Here is a 23,226-nt window from a genome sequence, read left to right as displayed (position 1 = left end):
GGCACTTTAAGAGAAGGAAATGGGACGACAGTCTCGAGAACACCGTTGCCAACCTGTCTAGGAGGTTAGCTGAGGTGAACAGTTGTGTGTGTGAGTGTGTTTGTCAATAATCTGAAGTGGTGGTTTTCAAGCTTTTTATCTCCAGTGAAGCAATTTCACATTCACTTTTGCTCATGGTTTTGTTTTGTTTTGTGAGTGTTGGTGGTAGATAGTCTATTGAGCACACAGTTCTCAACAGTCAGTGCGGAGGCCGCTTAAATGCCCCACCAGTTTCCTGTGTGAACCGAGGCCTGCAACCCACCAAACATCTCTCTGGGGCTGCATGTAATGGGGGAAGATTGAGAGTGGTGGACTAGCTGTCTTTTAAGGCAGTTTGTCTGCCATTGCCCATCGGCGATAATGTTTCTGAGGAGCCCCTGAACACAGTTTGGACACCACTGCTTTGTGACACCTCTCTTTTCCCTCTTTCCCTCTCTCTCCCCCCACATTCCTTCACTTTTCTTTCTTTTGGAAGATTGCTTGCCTCTAGTGGCATATCAAAGAAACGGGCAGTATGTTGTTTAGGTGCACAATCTCTTAGGCATAATCACCAGGAAGTAAGTGATTCCCTCTGCGTTCAGTGGAGTCTGCTCTCAGGTGAAACCTTGAATGCTTACATGGAGGCAAATCCCACTGAAATAAGGTCTTACTAAAGTAATAGGGTACCTTGGTTGTCAAACGGCTTGGCTCCCGAACATTTTTTGGAAGCCGAACGTCCAATATGGCTCCCGCAGCTTCCGCTTGAGTGCAGGAAGCTCCTGCAGCCAACTGGAAGCTGTGCCTTGGTTTTCGAACAGTTCCAGGAATCGAACGGACTCCCAGACTGGATTAAATCCAAGAACCAAGGTACCACTGTACACACATTTCATACTGCAGTGTAAGGCTGATATTGTTGTGTGCGCATAATTGCCTGGGAGCGCCATTGAATTCCTTGGGATTTCTGAGTCAACATGCATAGGATCATGTGTTGCTAATCAGCAAATCCTTGCCTGCCCATCCCCTGAACCCTGGTGGATTTTCATAGGGCTTATTTGGAGATGAAAATCCGCTAGCCATGCTTGGTGGGTGGCCAATTTCTGAATTCTCAGGGCTTCTCTGATGGTTGTCCTGGCCTGGAAGTGTTGTGAATACATCCCTTATTCCCTGTTAGATCTAAAGCTGCTACTTGTCAACAAGGGTTTGACAGTTAGTGGAGCGCATGCTCTCAGCATTTATCCGTGCCCGGAGAATGACTCACAAAATGCGAAGACAGCAAATGTGGAATCTTTTGTCTGCCCATCTCACGCTCTCAGCTTGGAAGACATTTTCCTGCATTTTCATAAGTGATATATGTTATCACGTCTTTGTACCAAGGCTCTCAGTCTAGGCAGGCAAGGCTTCCATGGGCTAGATTGCGTTCACAGGCTGCTAGCTGACCATTCCTGCTTTAAATTCCTCTTTACCCCTGTCAGATGGTTCTTCACTGGCCTGCAGATGGGAGCAGGTTAAACAGCATTTGGGGCCGAGGACTCCAGATGTTGGCCTGGGCCCCTCCAGATGATATTGGACTCCCATCAGTCCCAGCCAGCATGGCGAAAGGCCAGGGGTGATGGAAAACGTTGTAGCAACATCTGACCAGCCACAAGTTCCCCATTCCTGCCATAAGAAATCCCTCTTTCCCTGATGTTGACAAAACCTAATTGTATAACTGGCCTCATCTTGGTTTTCTGTTTCTTGGTTACATTAGGGAAGCAGTCTTCAGTTCTTCAAAAGACCCAGAATCCGCCTTTAACTCAAACATGAATTTGAGACCTGTTCCAAATAATTGAAATACTTTATTGTCACTTGTACAACTTGTATAAAACCATATGTAATTGTATGCTGTGTTAGAAACTCAGACATTTAATCTAATAGTCAAATGGCATCTTAAATCAAGGTTGCAGTCGCCAAAATAGAATGCCGAGTTGCCGTTTTTGGGAAAGATGGCTCTAAAGTCTTATTTTTCAAAGGACTGACTGGCTGTGATTTATCAGATAAACATCTGGCTAGTTCAGATGACACCCTTGAGCCAGGTTAAGAGCTTTGACAGCTTAAAGAAGAAAAGTCACTTGATCCAGGGACAGTCCACATATATAGTGGTACCTCGGGTTAAGAACTTAATTTGTTCCGGAGGTCCGTTCTTAACCTGAAATTGTTCTTAACCCGAGGTACTATTTCTGGGTTAGCGGAGTCTGTAACCTGAAAGGTCTGTAACCTGAAGCATCTGCAACCCGAGGTACCACTGTATATTGGCCTATTCCGACCTATTTTTCTCAATGGTGACACAGACCATTCATAATGTAGGAATATTTTTCACAACAGTGAGCTAGGCAGTTGGTTGGGTTAAGTGAAGACAAGCGACAACAATTCACCATAACACTGTTCACCGCTTCTACTCAGGCTGCACAGAAAAAGCATTTTGGTTCCTGAAATTCATTCCAGTTGTGCAGATAAAGTATAATGATAGAATTCTGAAAAATGTGGTATTAGTGGGTGAAAACAGTTCAGAACCAATGACCACCAGGCATGCACCTCCTGATGGTGGAGATGTCAGGTACTATCCTGACACCCAAGCATTTTCACTTTGTCACAAGTGGCCGATAGTCAGGTGCAAAAATACACCCAGAGGCTGGCTAATTGCGAACGCTGTTTGTATGCTGTTAGTGTTGGTGTTCTGACCCACCTTAGATCAGGCTGCAACTTGGTAGAGTAGCTGAGGAAACCCAGCCAGATGGGTGGGGTATAATTAATTATTGGTAAAGGTAAAGGGACCCCTGACCATTCGGTCCGGTCGTAGCCTACTCTGGGGTTGCGGCACTCATCTTGCTTTATTGGCTGAGGGAACCGGCGTACAGCTTCTGGGTCATGTGGCCAGCATGACTAAGCCACTTCTGGCGAACCAGAGCAGGTTTGCACATAGAATCACAGAATTGTAGATTCTGTGTTATAGTTAAACTATTTGGAACCCAACAGGGTCAGTGGAGCCTATGGTGTCTTTATAATATGTGGTTTATTTACACATATATACAACCTGAGCCTACGAGGGAGGAGCTCACAGCACTAACATCCGAGAAGGTCTTGCTTCTCCCAGAGTCACAGCCTTGGATTCAAGCAGAAATCAAGCATGGCTATCTCTTTGGCTTCTGTCTGCTTCTAGCTTCTAGCTCAAGCACACCAACTCTGGCCTTTGTCTTTCTAACTAACAGATAGAGCCACTTCTTCTGTTATCTTAATGACCCATACTTGGCCCATTACCCAGAAACACCACTGGCTATTCCAGCAATTGAATCCCTGTTGGATCCAGGAAGTAGAAGGAACTCAGGAATGCAGTCTATCCCCCAAATCACAAGACCTGGTGTGTGCGTCATAGAATTGTAGAGTTGGAAAGGGCCACAATGGACATCTAGGGTTGCCATTTTGAAGAGCAAAAAAAGAGGACGTGTCCTGGAAAAAGAGGACATATGGCAACCCTAATATTCCAACTTCCTGAAGTGCAGGAATCTTTTGTTCAATATGGGGCTCAAACCCACGACCTTGAGTTTAAGAATCTCACACTCTACTCCCTTGCTATTCAGGTTGCAACCTGGCAGCCCGACAAGTGCAACTTGAACAGGCGAAGCTTATTCCATCACTGCATCTCCTTCCCAGGAAAAGCGGCAACTTTCCCCACTTTCCCCAACCCAGATGCATGTTCAGGAGCAGAAACATAACAATCACCTTCAGAATTTTATCTGGGCTGGCCCACTTCAGTGGTTAAGAGCGGTAGTCTCGTAATCTGGGGAACCGGGTTCGCGTCTCCGCTCCTCCACATGCAGCTGCTGGGTGACCTTGGGCCAGTCACACTTCTCTGAAGTCTCTCAGCCCCACTCACCTCACAGAGTGTTTGTTGTGGGGGAGGAAGGGAAAGAAGAATGTTAGCCGCTTTGAGACTCCTGAAGGGGAGTGAAAGGCGGGATATCAAATCCAAACTCCTCCTCCTCCTCCTCTTCTTCTTCTTCTTCTTCTTCTTCTTCTTCTTCTTTTCCTGACAGTAATCTGAAACTGGATTACAAAATCAAACCCGGCTAAATTGATTAATGTAGAGAAGCAAGCCCTGACGTATGCTCATTTGCATGTGTGTCCCTGTTTTGATGCACATTCCCTCACCTGCCTCAGATCAGGGCAGGGCCGGCCCAAGACATTTTGGCACCTGAGGCCAACCACAAAATGGTGCCTCCTTCCCACCAGGGAAGAAAAGGTGAGTGAAGACTTGCATAAGGAACAAGGAGGGAGTAATAATGGTCTACATCAGGATCCCTACAGCATCTGCTGCCCCCTGAAGCAGTCACCTCACCTTGCCTCATGGTCTGATGTGTGGACGCTTTTCTTGCATGCATGTTCTTCTTTTCACTCCAGGCCTGCATGGAAGTTTTTTTGTTCTTGCCAAACCCTTGCGTAGCAAAGAATTCTGAATGGAGAATAAGGATGCTAACATGGCCATTCATTACTTGCATCTTGGAAATTCGCCAGACGCATTTTGCACCTGGCTATTAGCCACTTGTGACCGAGTGAAGATGCTTGGGTGTCAGGATGGTGCCTGACATCTCCACCATCTGGAGATGCATGCTTTGGGATCCTTGGATCTTGATGGTTTTCGCACACTAGCAACACATCCTGTAGAATTCTATCCGCTATATTTTATCTGCACGATCAGAACGAATTCCAGGAACCAAAATGTTTTATTGAAAAATACAACTTTTGAGCCATCTGGCCCAGAAACAGCAACTAGGCATTCCTTTTTGTGACTGTAACCTTGGTTTAAGAGGCCATTCAGTGCCTAGATTATATGTCTGAGTTTCTAAACACTGTCATAGCTGTCAACTTTCAGATTTGAAAATGAGGGATCAGCAGCCTCGAAAATAAGGGATCAGCAGCCTCACCTGTCCCGGGGACAGCCTACGGGATATCTAACAATCCGGGATAGCAGCAGGAAATGGCGCTGGAATAAGGGGATTTCCCGCCAAAAAAGGGAAGGTTGACAGCTATGAACACTGTAGCTAATATATTGTTCTCCCTTTTGGAGGTGAGACACATGGAGGTATACAATAAAACCTAAGGCCAAGTGCTACTCCCTCAAAGTGATATTTTGTCATCAAATTTCTGGTGTCCAGAAACTGTTAGTTTTTCAGATAGGAATTTTGTTCCACACTAGGCATGAGGGAGGAGGCAGCCAGAAAGCCTGTGCACAGTTCAAATTTGGGAGAGAGGAGAAGATTTTAGTTATAGTTTGAAGCCAGCACTGGAATGGACATCTTGTCAATTTGTTTGATGTTGGTCAGTTGGTCCCAGGGAGTGATTATAGAAGATAGGGGATATCTTTTCCCAATGAGCTTCCACAAACAGAGTCATACAAACCTTTTACAAATAGATTCCCTGCTGTGAGTGCATTAGAACAACAGTTCATATTACTATATAGTCTTAGAAGTTTGTTGTCAGCATTTTGAATGACACAGTGCTTCTTTGCAGGCATAAAACCAGTGTGTTCCGCGTCTAAGAAACTGACCCTAATTCAGCGAAGCTGAGGGTGGATCCGAGTGATCTGACTGTGAGAGGGAAAGTGCAGAAAGAGCTAGAACTTGGTGTCTTGTGTGTGCGTGTTTTAGAAAAGGGCACAACAGCCCAGGAGGAAATATTAAGAGAGCAGCATGCTGGTGAGATGGCAATGGAGGAGAACGGGGCAAAACTAGACTAGACTACATTAGGTAAAGGTAAAGGGACCCCTAAACATTAGGTCCAGTCACGGATGACTCTGGGGTTGCGGCGCTCATCTCGCTTTATTGGCCGAGGGAGCCGGTGTACAGCTTCCGGGTCATGTGGCCAGCATGACTAAGCTGCTTCTGGCGAACCAGAGCAGCGCACGGAAATGCTGTTTACCTTCCCGCCGGAGTGGTACCTATTTATCTACTTGCACTTTGACGTGCTTTTGAACTGCTAGGTTGACAGGAGTAGGGACCAAGCAATGGGAACTCACCCCGTCGCGGGGATTCAAATCGCTGACCTTCTGATCGGCAAGTCCTAGGCTCTGTGGTTTAACCCACAGCGCCACCCGTGCTGCATTACTGGTAGGCTAAAACCTGTTATAAGGAAAGGGAGAATTGATGATGAGGATTAAACTTTTAAAATACATTCCTAAGAGGAGAAATAATTTTAGGATAATTCTCTGTTCTGAACAACAGCAATGGAACATGAGCAGCGTTTGGGACTGTTGTTGCCATGTTAAACAGCTGGAGCACACCTTGTTGGAGGAGACTAGCTTAAAGTTTTTGCGGTTGAAAGCCAACTTCTGTTGTCCTCACAACCTGCAAAGCTCTGCTTTCACACCAGAGGCCTGGATAAAGTTTGGTATATATGTAAAGGCTGCTCCACACAATATGCATTTCCTGCACAATAGATGTTGTGTGTCACTATAGATTTACAGATTGTGATTTAGCCTCATCTACGGTGAACAGGTTTTTACAGAAGTCCTCTGCCCTGTTGAAATCGGTGGAACTCAGACATAGGTGCCAACTCCTAGGGGCCAAGGTCCCTTCGCCCACCCCCCAAAAATATTTGAGGAGGTCGGGCCACCCCAAAGTTGGTGGGCCTTGTCATTCAATTCGTGTGCCTGCACCATGTCATGTGATTGATTATGTCGGGTGAGGCTTACCTGTCCCCTCCAATATTTTATTCAAGTTGGCACCCCTGAACTCAGCTGTGGTGGAATTGTCTCTTTTGATTGCTCCCATTGAGATGAATGGGAATCGCCTAATGGGAAGAAGGACTGCAACTGCAGTCTAGCGAAACCTGCAGCTAATGAGGCATGCATGCACATAGTGGACATTTGGTTTTTAAAAAACAGTAATCCCTGGCTTGCCATTTAAAGTCTCACAGAGAGCCAGTGTGGTGTAGTGGTTAAGAGTGGTGGACTCATAATCTGGTGAACCGGGTTCGTGTCTCCGCTCCTCCACATGCAGCTGCTGGGTGACCTTGGGCTAGTCACACTTCTATGAGATTCCTTAGGCTAGTGATAAAGTGGGATATCAAATCCAAACTCCTATTCTTTTTCTTCACATGGCACATGCTTCTTGGACATACCTACAGAAGCCATTCTGAAGCTAAAGAAACAACAGTATAGTACCCTAGGTGTTTTGCAAAGCCATCAGTGATCTTGCTTTTGCAACAAGTGCTAGGCTGGATCTAGGCACTAAAAATATATATCAGGAAAATGCATTGTAAACCTCAAAATGGGAAATCACATTGCCGAAAGATGGGAACTCCATAGCGCCATCTGGTGTCACATTTAAGACGCTTTCTTTTACTAATGCTGATGAGTCCCTAGACAACGATTCAAAGGTAAAAGAAGAAAAAAATCTGCTCAACAAGCTGCAGTCTAATAAAGTAGGTACAAATGCAAGCAGACATATAGATACACGTGATCCCCTCTGCTCCCCATCCCAGTGGTTGGAATCCAGCATAATTTCATTGACTTTGCTGGAGATACGGCTGATTTACTGTGAGATTGGAATCAGGTTCCATGAATGCAACTTATTTCAAAACATGACCAGAGGGGAAGAGGGTGAAAAATATCTAGAATTAAAAATAGTGTTGCACATCTTGACATTTTTCACATTGTTGGGTTCCAAATAGTTTTAACTATAACCGTGGTCAGACCTCAGGAATGCCTCCTCAGTGAAGAACTTCTGTTGCAGAGCTTTTTGGCAACCCTCCTGGCTTTTTAATCAGCATTTTCTCCAGTATCGTTTTTATACGTTTGAGGGTTTCTTTCTGCAGCGAGTGCAGCTACTGTTCACCGGAATCTCTGCGCAAAGGGCTAAGCATGTTTGGAAGTCAAAATATCGGCAAGGAGGCCCTAAAGCTCTCAGTATTAGGAACCAGGCCATTAGCATCCGGATCTGAAAACTGCGGCCAAGGTTGGGACTGTTGTTCCTTGTGTTTTTCTTTCCCCCTTATCAAGAAACTAGATTCCATTTCTGCCGGAAACAAGCTGCATTCTCGTTGCTCCATATTTTTAATGACCCCTAGAGAATCGTTGTCAGAACATATTTCTCCAACTGGCTAAGGCAAACGCTTTTACCACACTCCAAAGTACAAAAACACTGCTTGCCATTTTACCAAGAAAAGAGAGCTCCACGCCCACCGCTCCACATTTTTAATTTATACACTTTCTTCTCTCATGTGTAGAAAACCCACAAAGAATTTTCTCTTTCTCCCTGTTTCCTATTTTTCATTCTGGTTGAAACTATCGTTTACTGTATTTCCATGTGTGTCTTTTCATTTTAAAAAAAAAGCCTATTTTTTCTGGATAAAAAAAATTATTTGGGTCTGAATGTGTGAAATGTTCTATGGAAGAGAGAAGTTAAGTGATGGTGTAAATGCATTGTGTGTATGTATTCTAAAATTTAAATAGATTGTACATATTGGATTGTAAATGAACTGTAAACAAGCAATATATATTTTCTTGAACATATATAGTGGTATATATTTGTTAAATAAGCAAACTTGTATACTCTTAATTAACCTTTTAAATATTTTGTACAGATAAGTTTATTAAATATTTTATTGATATGTGTTTCATTTGCCTTTTTTGATTCCCCCCTTTACCTGAAGCAGTGCAGTTGATTTTTCTTCCAACTAGAAATGCAATTTGTTTTACTGATTGCTAAGTTTTCCCAATAGAATCCTCTTAATATTTATCCATGTTTACTGCACTTTTCATGTGCAAACTACTTTTGTGTGTGTGTGGTGCTGGTTGGGCTTATCCTTCCAACAACTTTGTGAGATAGGACACTATTTTTTTTTCTTCAAATCATTTTACACATAAAGGACCCCCAAAGTATCACTCAGCTTAGCTGTGAATTCTTTGTACTTGTGTCTGTCATGCTGAGGGCTTTTTTTTCCAGCTGGAATTTGCCAGAACTCAGTTCTGGCACATCTCAGGTGGGAGCCTTTTACATTATAAGAGAACAAGGCACCTCTTTTTCTAGAAAAATAGCACAGGTCATGATGGAACATCCAGGAGTTTAGACATGAGACTAGACCAGGTGTAAAGTCTGAAGATACTGTCCCCTAAATGTGCTTGGAGGAAAGGACAAAGAATAAGATCCATTCTAACAAGATCTATGGAATGGACGGTATACGATATGATTACATAGTCCTCCCTACTGTGAAATAAGTGGTGGCACTTTATGCTTGCTCCACTTCTCCAGTACCTTCCAGGTATTGCTGGACTACCACTCCCATAATCCCAGTCCATTGGCCATGTTGTCTGAGGCTGATGGGATTTGTAGTCCAAAAAAGCATCTGGAGGACCACAGGTTCCTCATCAATGACATACCGGAAGGAAAGTGGATTGAGCAAAGGTGGTTTTAAAACCACTGAAGGTGCTTTGATTGATGGTCAAGGTGTATTCACAAACTACTTTTATCCCACTGTCTCCTGTGCTGAAACAGGTTTCTGAACCAATATAAAAGCCCAGGAGACCATTTACCAGAAGAGGATAGAGAGGATATGGCATGAGCAGAGGGCACTTTTCAAATGAACTTCAGAAGATGCTAAGTTAGCTCAGTTGGTTAGGGCATGGTGCTGATGATGCTATAAGGTTGCAGGTTCAATCCCTGTGTGGGGCAGATGATCCTCAGGGTCTCTTCCAACTCAACAATTCAGTGACCCAGCAAACTATTTTTAGTTTCCTATCTAAGATTAAGATGTCTAATGGGGATTTCCTTTATCCCACCCAAGTCAGGCTTGGCCTGAGCCTGTTTATTTTTTGAGATTAGGCATGTTCAGGTGTTATTACTCAGACTGTGACCATTTCAATTCTGAATAACTTTGCAGATGGCTTTTTTAGAATGCACCAGTCAGAATGAAAAAAACAAAAGCACAAAAAACCAGGAACCTCCGCCATTCTATAATTATGCAACATTTTTATTAGTTATTGTTTTTAACTGTTAATATTTATTAAGTCTTCACAGTAACATGAAAGAGTATTTGCAAGCACTTTGGTACAAAATACAACATGGAGAAACCCATTCCTCGAATCATGAAACCAACAGACAAACTTAGATATTTATCATGTCTTATTATAAGGCTACTACTGAACACCAACCATTATTTATTATTATTATTATTATTATTATTATTATTAGTTATTATTTTATGTTATTATTATTATATTTTATTATTATAATAATATTATTATATTTTATTATTAAATTATTATTATTATTACTTCCTTAAAGCAAAAACAATGGCATTTTCTCTCCAGCATTCCACTTACACACGTGCTATTTGCTCCATATAGGTAAAGGTAAAGGTTAAGGACCCCTGGACGTTTAAGTCTAGTCAAAGCTGACTGGGGTTGTGGCGCTCATCTCACTTTCAGGCGGAGGGAGCTGGCGTTTGTCCACAGACAGCTTTCTGGGTCATGTGGCCAGTATGACTAAACCGCTTCTGGCACAACTGAACACTGTGACAGAAACCAGAGTGCACAGAAACACCGTTTACCTTCCTGCCACAGCAGTACCTATTTACTTGCACTGGCATGCTTTTAATCTGCTAGGTTGGCAGGAGCTGGGACAGAGCAACAGGAGCTCACTCCGTCACAGGGATTCGAACCGCCGACCTTCTGATCGGCAAGCCCAGGAGGCTCAGTGGTTTAGACCACAGTGCCACCCACATCCCTTTACCTTTTGCTCCGTATATTCTGCATTGGGATGTGGGTGGAGCTGTGGTCTAAACCACGCTTGGGAAACTCCCTCTGGATGTAGAGATTTAGAAATTCCTCCATGAATTGGTCTGGTCCCTTTCCATACCAGCTTCCATCATCATATCACATGGCTTCTTGGTCACCTAGAGGAGATATCTCACCGGTTTCTCCGAAAGTCAGAATTTGTGGAAAAGTGGCTAGGGAAGTTGATGTCTAAAGCCCCCTCCGGGTACTATGTGTTCTTTCAAAACCACTATTAAACAATTTCCATAATAACGAAAATTGCCTTCAAAATAATAAATAATAAATAATAAATAGGACCCGTGCTTATTTTTCTAAAAAAATGTTTGGGGTACTCTCATTTTGACTCAAGAAAACCACCATTTTATAGTTCAAATCAGGAAGAATAAAAACAGTAATTGGACAAAAGCACAAAGATTCACAAAATGTTTAGGGCATGGGTAGGCAAACTAAGGCCCGGGGGCCAGATCTGGCCCAATCGCCTTCTCAATCGATTCAAGGAAGATGGCGACGTGAACGGCAGCCTTGTTCCACGCCCGGTAAAGCTTTGTTTTGACTATCTGCCTTGACGGGTCCTAAGGGCTCTAAGATGCCTTAAGGCGTTTATTTTAGAAGTCTATGGTTTTATGGATCAGATTATCTTTACTTTTCTCATAAATTTCCAAGAAAACGCGGTAGCTAAAGACTGTTAAAGGGAGCAGGGCTCATTAACAGCACAACCTGCCCTGACCTGCAGTTCTGAGAAATTCCCTCCCTATTTTCTTGCTGATATGAGAGGGAAGAAACGCTGCAGGCAGCTCTCCAATGAAGCTACGAGTGCTGCCAAAAAACAGACAAATATCAGGGACTTCTTGCCTGACAATGACCTAAATGAGATCTGTAGAAATTTCCCTACAGCAAACAGTTATGAGGCTCTTGCTCCCAGTACTACTCATGAGGAGCCTGCCGGCATTGTGGATGGCCCACAACTAGCCTCGAGCCTGTGTATGAAGGAACAGAGGGAACAGACTCTTGAGTCCCTGCAAAAAACTTCACCTGAATTATTCCAGCCACCAGCCCAGTTAAATAAGGACCGTGAGGTACTGGAACTGCTAATTTGCCAGACTGAGCTGATAACACACACCATCACCAACTTATATAAAAGGCTGGATGGGATCGAAAAGAAGCTTGAAAAAGTTTTTGGCTTGTTCTGCTGCCTCCCCTCACTTCCTCAGCCTAACAATACTGTAAACTCTGCTCACCCCTGCCCAAGTGTGCAGGCCAACCTTGCACAAAAACAAGTGAGATGCCTGCCCAACCAAGTACAAAACTTAAGTTTGCAACTCCAGATCAGCAAACTTGCAGTACTGGTGGGAAACCACCCCTTGAACTATAATAAATGGGCGGATAAACACTCGGTCACAAATTCCCTGACCCAACTGCTGGGGCAGACACTTCGCCGCGTAGATATCGCGGACATCACATGGCTGCCTTCTGGACCTTACATGAGACGTATGGTTATTAACTTTAGATCTGCCCATCTCGCTGCAAAGATTCTAAAACTAAGAAACCATACAAGGAAATGGCACATTTATTTCACAAGGGTATTCACTAACCTGACCCGTACACCACTACGCACCAGGACAGGTGCTGTCTGTGACGATGCTGGGCCTGTGCGCCATAAAGAACAAATAGACAGGGGAATGGAGCCGGGGACCCCAAATAAGGGCAAATCTATTACCCCACAGGGAGTGGCAAGCCTGCCCGCAAATGACTTAATTGATTTCCTACACCCCCCGCTTGGTACCTTGGTCTCTACGTGCAACGAGCTTGACATTGGACTACCCAAGCAAGACCAGTCTGAAATGCTCTCGACCTCATATGCCTCGATGCCGGAACTGGAGGCTTCCATTATTCCAAGCCCAATACGCAACCAAGATCCACAGCATTTGTCAATTTTTGACCCACTAACAGTACCGACGCAAGATACAGCTGCTGACCTGCTACCTGTACAGACTAAACGGGTCGGCAAAACCCTTGCTCTCCAAAAACCAGCTGAACATCATATCGGTAATGATGCCATCGAAGATCCTCTGGGCCATATCAACCAACTGGCCCCTCGGTTAAAGCCATCACACTTACCTAGGGTCCAGCGACCTCAAACCTGGAACCACCAAGCTGGGCAGAAAGAGGAGGAGCCTAACTTAGGAGCCTCAAACCACCGGAAAAGAGATTGACTGCCACTATTTCCACCATCACCCTATTTCCACATTCTATCTTGGAATGTGGCGGGATGGCTATCTAAGCAGGGCGATGTCGACCTTCTGGATTTCCTTACAAAATTTCAGATCATATGTCTACAGGAGACGTGGTGTTTAGATCTCCATGCCCCTTCTCTACAGGGATACGAAGCCTTTGTTACCCCCGCGATAAAACCAAATACCCGAGGCCGACCTAGTGGTGGTTTAGTCACTTTTATATCCACTAAGCTAAAGTGCAAGGCCCGGCAACAGCAGTGGGTGAAAAGTAACAATTTACAAATCTTACTTGTTTCTAGCAGGGAAGGAGGAGATTTTCTCTGCTTTAATTTATATATCCCTCCCATAGGCACCCCTCCCCATTCGTTACAAATCTGGGGAGATTTAGAGCTATGTTTGGAGAAGGCTGAACTAGAACTCCCTGGCATGGATATCCTGCTGGCAGGTGATTTCAACGCTAGGATAGGAAATAACATTAATACGTACTGTTCTAAATCTCAGTTCCTGCCAGAGGCAGATTGGTTTATTCCCTGGTCCTCTGACGACAAGGTCTTGAATAAGGCAGGCATTACATTAATGGAGACTGCCTTCAAACATAATTTGTATAATTTGCATGGTACCCATATGGACAGGTCAGGGGGTTTCTTTTCTTTTCTTGGGCCTAGAGGTGCGAGCGTTATTGATTATATCCTGGTCTCCCCAAAACTCTTGGAGAGGTCACAGGGCTTCAGCACTTTCAATAGAATTGAGAGTGATCATCTTCCTATATCAATTTCACTAATTCCCCGTGGTTTGGAGGACCCGCAATACCGCAATCACTGTGCAGACCCACCTCCAACTCTGGCCCTTCGTAGACGTAAATGGAACAGCGACCTGGATTTTAAAATCAAACAACACCTGCATTCATCAGACTTACTAGCCTTGAGAGACCAGTGTATTTTATCTAATTCTGATCCCTTTTCAATATTTCAGCAGGTCTCAGAGTCGCTCTTCCCACTACTTACGAGCTCCAATCCTCCCAAACAACTAAACAACTCGAGGGCCTGGTTCGACAAAGACTGTAGGAATCTAAGATCTTTGCTTAGGAAATTACAAAATAAAGTAAAACAGGAAGGGACCCTGTCCTCAATAGAAAACCTGCACAGGTGGCGCTCTCATTATAAAAACACTCTAAAACTCAAGAAATTCCTATACAGAAAGGAACAATGGGAGGCACTTGACAAAGCGATCAAATTGCGGGACGACAAAAAATTCTGGGAAATTATTGCTCAGGGAGTTTCACCCAAAGGGAAAACTATAATCAACAGTATTTCACCCAACTTATGGTACCAACATTTCTCCCGGCTATATACAGCTCCAAACATTGCTAAACCGAGCCAGTTCCCTTCTTTTAAAAATGATCTATTAATGGGCTGGGATCCTGTTACCGAATTAGAATGTTTACAGCTAATTAAAACACTCAAAAATGGCAAAGCTCCTGGTGAAGATATGATTCCTCCTGAGGTGTTTACATTAAATGCCCAGTGGTGGGCTGCTTTCTTGGCCCAATTTTTCACGGTAATAAATGATACATGCAAAATCCCAGAAAACTGGAAACTGAGCCTGGTAGCCCCCATCTATAAGAAGGGAGACCCCCAAGACCCCTCAAACTATCGCCCCATAAGCCTTCTGGACATTGTGTATAAACTTTACACTCGTTACCTGCTAAATAAACTGGTTGACTGGGCTGACCACTCTAACTTGCTTAATCCGGAGCAGGCAGGGTTTAGAAAGGGCCATAGTACAACAGGCCATTGCTTGGTACTACAGACAATGATAGATAAGTATACAAAGGTACACAAGAGCAAACTTTTTGTGGCTTTTGTAGATCTTACATCTGCTTTTGACTCAATCTGTAGGGACAAATTATGGCAAAAACTATATGAGACGGATATTGATAGACGACTTCTTAATATACTTAGAGAGTTACATTCAGACACCACAGTTAAAATCAGAACCGGGATGTCAGGCAACTATACTGACCCACTGCCACTGGGGAAAGGGGTAAAACAGGGTTGTTTGTTAGCGCCGTTCCTCTTTAATTTCTATATAAATGACATTGTTCAACATATGGCAAAGTATAAGTTAGCAGCTCCCGCCCTGGAAGGCAAACATCTGAATATATTGCTATATGCTGATGACATGGCTGTCATGGCACTTACTCGAAGGGGCCTACACAGCATGCTGGAGGGGCTCGCAGCTTATTGTGCCCAAAACTCTCTAAAGATAAATTATGACAAAACAAAAATTGTGGTGTTTACTAGAGCTCGCCAGACATTCAGATGGTCTTTAGATGAACACGTAATCGAACAGAGACTTTCTTTTAAATATCTTGGTATCACTTTCCAAGCTACATCTAGCTGGCTTGCCCACTTCAAGACTGTAGCCCTCCTAACACGTAGGACAATCGGTGCCCTGCTCAGCTTTTTTTATTTGAGGGGAGGGCAATTGGTGATCCCGGCACTAAAAGCTTTTGTAGGAAAAGTGATTCCCCAGATGCTATACGGAGTAGAACTCTGGGGATGGAATCAGAAGCTGCTAGAACGGCTTGAAATTTTTCAAAATTATTATCTCAAGAGGATTCTAGGCCTTCCTCAAGGAACCCCAGCAGCTCTCTTGAGGGTGGAGGTTGGATTACCCTCTGTGTCTGCCAGGGCCCACTTAAGATTCCTACGATTTTACATCAAACTTGCAAATACCACAAACACCTTATTGGCCAAACAAGCCTTTGTATCTCTTCAAAAGAATACCACTTGGCGTCAAAACCTATCTGAGATCCTGGTTAGATACACCCTACCGGAGTTTAACACCCTCAAACTGTGGAGCCCAGACAAAGTTCGGGAATGGATCCTGGAGAGAGACGCTCTGTTGGATATCACAAAAATTCAGAACCCAGGGTCCTCCCACTGGCTTCCCCGACTGAAAACAGTCAAAACCTGTGCCAATTATTTGGCGAATATCACCAATCCCACCCTTCGGAGAGCCTCCACCATGGCCCGTTTTCAAACCATTCCTACGGCCTACCTGACAGGCAGATATGCAAAAATCCCAGCAGAGCAACGTATATGTCTTTGTCATATGAGAACCCAAGAGGATCTCACACATTACATGTTGTATTGTCCCATCTATTCGGCCTTCAGGGATGCGATGTTACAAACTATTCCCAAATCAATAGTCAACTCTGAGGACCAAGTAAAGTTTTTACTGGTGGACGCTGATCCACGGATTTCTCACGTGGTAGCGGTCTTTGTGGTGAAGGCTATGAAAACTAGGGTACGGTTCCTGGACGAAACGGTGAGGTCCCTCCCATTGTTTTCCTAACCTGTTGCTGTATCTTCTTTCCTGAATGGTGGGGGTTTTTGGGTAGTCTCCTTGCTGGGATAGCATGGCATGAATTTTAGCTTACTTTTATAATCTTATTGTTATCTTTTAACAATGTTTTATGGTATTTTGTGTAAAGGCATGGACCTCACAAATTTAATAATAAACAAACAAGCCTTCTCAATCGGGCCTGCAGATGGTCCGGGAATCAGCATGTTTTTACATGAGTGGAATGAGTCCTTTTTAAAAAATTGCATCTCTGGGTTATTTGAGGGGCCTGCCTGGTGTTTTTACATAAGTAGAATGTGTGTTTTTATTTAAAACGCATCTCTCGGTTAATTGTGGGGCATAGGAATTCGTTCTTTTTTCAAAATATAGTCTAGCCCTCCACAAGGTATGAGGGACAGTGGACTGGCCCCCTGCTGAAAAAGTTTGCTGAAGGAGTATGTGTCCCCCTGCGTCCCTCCAGAAAAAAACCACTGAATAGGACACAGGGTGGACTGTTGATGAATGACAACTCCAAAGGGTGAAAAATGCACCAAAGATTTAGCATTTCTTGTGTATAATTTGCAAAGCAGGCTTAAATCTATGAACAATCCAATGCGTGTAACTTGATTCAATAAGCCTACCCACAGTAAGCACGCCATTATACTGTGCTTCATGTCAAGAAAACAGAAGTACTCCTATGATTAAATTTGTTGGAAATCTAGATGTAGAGGATTATAGCTAAAATCCTGCAATTATTCCAAGTTAAGTTCACTGAGATGATGGGATTGTAGCAAAAATGCAGAACCACCACATACTTGAATAAGGCTTTCTTGGCTAATGTTGCAAAAGGACAAAATTTTCCTGTTTCAATATACCAGAATCATAATCTACGTAGGCAGGATGTTTTTAACTAATTGTTGAAACATTTTAAGGGCTGGATTTCCCTCTTCTGGTGCTTTAGGTAGGCAACTCTGTTACTATGAACACACAAATATTTCTCTGCCGACTACATCTGACACACAGAAATATTGTAGGAATGCACGCAGCTGTGTAAATGTCAATTCCTACACTGAAGAACAACACGCTTAAATTCCAAAAAGCCCTCCTTCAAATTAAAACAAAATATTAGTCAGTAGGTTTTCTTTTCGAGCAACAGATTTTGCTGAAATAGACCAGGGGTCAGCAATCTTTTTCGGTTGTGGGCCGGTCCACTGTCCCTCAGACATTGTGGGGGGGCTGGACTATATTTTTTGGGGTGAAATGAACGGATTCCTATGCACCATAAATAACCCAGAGATGCATTTTAAATTCTACTCATGTAAAAACACGCTGATTCTGGGACCGTCCGCACAGTGGCGTAGCATGGGGGGTGCAGGGGGGGCCGGCCGCACCAGGCGCAACATCTGGGGGTTAGGGTTAGGGGGCGCAAATCCACGGGTTAGGGGGTGCAAATTACTTGCCTTGCCCCGGGTGCTGACAACCCACGCTACGCCACTGCATCCGCAGGCTGGATTGAGAAGGCGATTGGGCAGCATCCGGCCCCCGGGCCTTAGGTTGCCTACTCCTGAAATAGACCAACAGCCTTCTTATCTGCACAAGCAACAATATTTACAGAGATGAATCAGAACATATAAGACAGCAAGCATATCACCTGGTCCAACATTATGTCCCCGTGAAGCACGGGTGCAAGTTATCATCATAAATATTCCAGCACCGGTACGAAGGGACAAGGAACCCCCTTAATCCTCTTCCTGACGCTTGTACATGAAGTCAGACCATTTAGTTCAGTATTGTTGACACTTGACTAGTGCCGCATCACTGGGCCCTCTCACACCGTTGTGAAGTGGCACAACAATAGCTGGAAATGGGGCATAAGATGAATGGTCACGGGTCGAATCGCTGTGTGTGCCTACAGAGATTTCTCCTTTCTTCCACACAGGATTTTGGGCTTGTGATGTCACTGCCCGCCATTTTGAGTGCCGCTGCTGGCAACCATTTCAAAATATTCGGTCTTAAGCAACAATGATTTTTCTCAAAATTCCTATTTATGATGTCCAAAATTATTTCCATTCTCAGATTTTTAACAAGAGCATCTTGGCTATTGCAAATACTAATACAAGGTTTTAAGGTGTTTGGTGTGTGTGTATTGTTATACTTGGGTAACTACATTTTTAGGGTCTATTTTTAGAGTCACAATGAATTCCAGAGATAAACCACTGACTACTGGAATGAGTATAGAGGAGGGCAACTAAGATGCCCTAGGATCCAGATGTCAAGCCTTATGAGGAATGGTTGAAGGAGCTGCACATGTTTAGCTTGGAAAAGAGGAGACTGAGAGGAGATATTATAGCCATTTTCAACTATCTCCACGGCTGTCACATGGAAGAGGGAACAAGCTTGTTTTCTCCTGCTCCAGAGGGGAGGACTCAAACCAATGGCTTTAAGATACAAAAAGTGGAGATTCCAACTAAACTTCAGAAAAAACTTTCTAACAGTAAGAGCTCTTTTGATAGTGGAATGGTCTCCCTCGGGAGGTGGTGGACTCTCCTTCCTTGGAAGTTTTTAAGCAGAGGTTGGATGGTCATCTGTCATGGATGCTATAGCTTAGATTCCTGCATTGCAGGGGGTTGAACTAGATGACCTTTGAGTCCCTTCCAGCTCTACGAATCTATGACTCTATGATTCTATGCAGTGCTTTTTTTCTTTTAAAAAAAGTTTAGGGGTACTCTCATTTTGACTCAAGAAAATCACCATTTTATCGTTCAAAGCGGGGAAAACAAAATGGACAAAAGTACAAAGATTCACAAAATGCGTACCCCTGTGTCCCTCCAGAAAAAAAGCACTCATTCTATTATTCTTCCCCAAATGAATGAGCAATGGTATACAATGTCAGGTGGCAACTGGTCAATGCCAGCTTTTTGAGACTGGGAAGAAGTGATCTGGAAGGTATAGAAAACCACATTCTGGTTTGAGAAAAAGCTACTCAGCATTCTTAATTTTTCAGCTTGCTTGCCCCAGCCAAGTAGGAACCTGTTAATGAAACTGTCAGTAGACCTCCTTCATATTATTATTATTATTATTATTATTATTATTATTATTATTATTTAACAATTCCCACCCTGCATTTGGAACACTAGCAGATAAGGGGAGAAACAATAAACTAGGTTAAAAAACCCCTGATGGCTAGGTTTTTATTTGCAAGGCCACATTTTTGTATGGAGGAGCATTCAACACATCATGTGAGTTTGCTACTGCAGTCCCAAGTATTATGGTCCAGAAACAGGTTTCTTATCTCACATGCTGAAAGAAAAGAGGCCCTTAAGAACTGAGGGCAGTTTAGAAGGCTTATTCTCTCACCCAGTTAATTTTCTTTCTTGGGTCTCCTGAAAACTGAATATTTTAAAAAGTGGAATTGATAGGAAAGAGTTTGGAATGGAATTAGCAGACTGAAAAAAAGCAACAACCACCCAGTAATTTGCGGCTTATATGTACTCAGAACTGTTTCAGATATTCATGTATTAAATTTTTTCCTCGATGCCTCTTTTAAAATTTTATACAAAAAACTTTTCAAGGAAGTATATGCACAAAAAATAATCTCCCTGGCATTCTTTGAGAACATTTTTTTTAAAAAGTGAGATAAAAAGGAATTTAGAGCTTGGTGCTGTGGCCAGCAAATGATGAGCTTTATCAGGATTTTGCTGCACCATACTGAAGTATTTTAACATTCTGATCTTAGGGCAGATTCACAGTGATTTGCCCCTGAACATATACATTCACAGTATTGCATTTGAAGGGATATGAAAGCTCTGTTTGTGATGCCTGACCTGCCTTGACCTTCTCACTCAAGTCTCCTGAGGTTGGGGGAAAACAACAACACATATGCATGTCTGAAACTCAACCTCAACCTCAACCTCAACCACTCCTTTCACCTAGGGGATTGCTCCCAACTGGTAGCAGTGATTTATCTCATGCTAGTTTCGTGAGCCAAGGCCGGTAGCATACTCTTGTTTACGGTATTGTTTTGCATTTGACAAAATCCATTCGAGGCACTTACAGCCACTCCTTTGGGATTCAGAGGGTCAATGGGACTATCTTTCGGGCCACAAAGTTCCTTTGTGGCACATCCTTTAGAGGAAACCAGCTGCAACGTAGAAACGTAATGATGAACAAACATTTTCAAGTATAATCATACACCCATAAAACAGTTAAAATACTTCCCGCCCTGTTGCTACTTGCTTCACCCCTGTTTACAGCCTAGCCAGATCATCTCGCACCCAGTCTGCAACCATTTCAGCCATCTCCTCACTGGAACCAATGACGAAAGCATGTCGTAATCCTTTCTCGCACAATCGGATGTCTCCATCCGGGAAATCCCTCTTCATCTCTTCATAGTATTGCAGGGGACACCAGCCGTCTGTAGTTCCATAGTAAAAAGTCAGCTGAAAAACAAAACAGAGATAGGATAGGCGAAAAAACAAACAAACCCCACACACAAACCAAGGAAATATATCAGAAGAAAAGACAGAGATCGACCTAAGTGTAAGATGGGAAATGGAAATTTGGCACCCTGGGATGGCTCAGTTGGTAGAGCACAAGATTCTCAATCTCAGGACTGTGGGTTCAAGCCCAACGTTGGGCAAAAGATGCCTGTACTGTGGTACCTTGGTTCTCAAATGCCTTGGTACTCAAACAACTTGGAACCCGAACACTGAAAACCTGGAAGTAAGAGTTCCGGTTTGCGAACTTTTTTTAGAAGCCAAAGATGCTCCAATTTGAGCGCCACACTTCAGTTTTGAGCGCCACACTTGCATTGTACAGTGGTACCTTGGGTTACATACGGTTCAGGTTACAGACTCTGCTAACCCAAAAACAGTACCTCGGGTTAAGAACTTTGCTTCAGGATGAGAACAGAAATTGTGCAGCGGTGCGGCAGCAGAGGGAGGCCCCATTAGCTAAAGTGGTGCTTCAGGTTAAGAACAGTTCCAGGTTAAGAACGCACCTCCAGAACGAATTAAGTACGTAACCACTGTATTGCAATGGTAGAGGTCCTCATGGTCCCTTCCAACTCTACAATTCTATGATTCTATGACTCATTGAGGGACATGGGTGGCACTGTGGGTTAAACCACAGAGCCTAGGACTTGCCGATCAGAAGGTTGCCCTGGGTGCAAAATTGTTAGGGGGAGCAAAATTTCACCACCCGATGCTGCCTCAGTACAGCTGTTTGCTTCCGTTGCTGGGCTCCATTGAAAACGTGTGGCCCCTGACACTGGCAACCCTTGCTATGCCACTGAGTGGAAGTCACCCCTATTATAAACTCTGCTCAGTTACTGCCACTGCTGCCTGAGCTGGCCTAACCCTAACAGAGGGAATGCAAACATTTAAAAGAGAGTTTGACTTAAACCACCCTTTTCTGCTGGTGTTAAGTCACGCCAAGTTGCCAGATCATGTGACTGAGCTAAAAGAGGTTTGGAATAGGTGCAAGTCTTTCCTTGCCCAATCCTGCACCTTTCTGGGGACTTATCGAGTAGCATAAATTTCACCAGCTAAAGTTCTGGCTGAGCCTCATCTTAGCTAGGATGTGGGAGTGTGGTCCTGACTTATTTTATTTTTATTTAATTCTTTATTAAGATTTATATACCACCCTTCATCATAAGATGCCAGTTGTGGTTCACAGAATAAAAAACAGGATTGAAAACAAGGAAACAAGGAAAACTAAACTAAACTGACTGAGCCCTGGCTTACCTGGGACCGATTTAGATCTGCCTATCCTGACGGATCTTGGGTTTAGATTGCTATGTAGATCATGAAAGTATGTAAATAGCTCTACAAACCCAGCCATGTGGATACATAATTCACTATAAGAATAATAAGAATAGCCAGACATATTTTCAGTCTGTACAGCAGTTCACGCCTCAGTGCCATTGATAAAGATTAGCTAGCAGAAAATTGCTTTTAATTTGGACCTTGTTGTATTCCAGTTATTCCCATCTATTTTCTTTTTGCCAGAGCGCAATTTCAATGCTCCCCCACTTTTTGGCGTTGGGTCACGTTATCAAATGCAATGTCCATAAAACATGGCATGAGGATTCAGATATACACAATGATGGCAGATGCTGTGAAAACACCATAGGAATCAGAGATTGCTATCAACAGGATGTTTAGATTAAAGAGTTTCTAAGAAAATAATGAAGATTTCCTGCAGTTCATTCTGACTGGCACTACAGTTATGACAGCTTGAGAAAGTGCAAGTTACTGACAAAATAATTCTGTCTGCCACAGATCCAAGGTGGAAAAAGAAAGTAACCGTTTAAACGTACGGCAAGCATAGTCCTAAGAATTAAGTGTCCTTGATTCAGACATGAAGCCTCATGACAACTAGATTACTTGGCTCCTGTTACTGGGTGGTCTCCAACTCCTTGAAAGATTCCATCAATGGTGTCTCTGAAAATTTTTACACATCACCTGGGAAGGCAGGTGAACTAATGCCAGTGTACTGGAAGAAGCAAAGATCACCAGTGTTGAAGCCATGGTTTCTTCAACATCAACTTCGTTGGACTGGTCATGTTGTGCAGATGCCCGATTATCGTCTTCCAAAGCAACTACTCTACTCCGAACTTAAAAATGGAAAGCGTAATGCTGGTGGTCAACCAAAGAGGTTCAAAGACTCAAGGCAAATCTAAAAAAATGTAGTATAAACACTGACAACTGGGAAACACTGGCCTGTGAGTGCACCAATTGGACAACAGCCTTTACCAAAGGTGTCATGGGCTTTGAAGACGCTTGAATTCAGGACGAAAGGGAGAAATGTGCTAAGAGG

At 43.5% G+C, this 23,226-nt stretch overlaps 1 protein-coding gene across 2 annotated transcripts in view; it reads right to left on the bottom strand.

Moving 5' to 3' along the window:
• Positions 1-19,221: 19,221 nt before the first annotated feature.
• LDAH (lipid droplet associated hydrolase) overlaps positions 19,222-23,226 on the bottom strand; it is an 89,871-nt gene continuing 85,866 nt past the window's right edge. The window contains exon 6 of one of the 2 annotated variants that reach the window (XM_083431788.1): positions 19,222-20,846. In XM_083431788.1, coding sequence (XP_083287914.1) covers positions 20,655-20,846 — 192 coding nt within the window. In that variant the 3' untranslated portion in view covers positions 19,222-20,654. The remainder of the gene's footprint in view (positions 20,847-23,226) is intronic. The other variant, XM_083431789.1, reaches the window with a different exon arrangement.

Source organism: Podarcis tiliguerta, assembly GCF_965153285.1.
Source record: "Podarcis tiliguerta genome assembly, chromosome: 3".
NCBI classification, from domain to species: domain Eukaryota; kingdom Metazoa; phylum Chordata; class Lepidosauria; order Squamata; family Lacertidae; genus Podarcis; species Podarcis tiliguerta.
The sequence above is the reverse complement of the archived record's forward strand: the minus strand, read 5'-3'. Positions and strand labels throughout refer to the sequence as shown.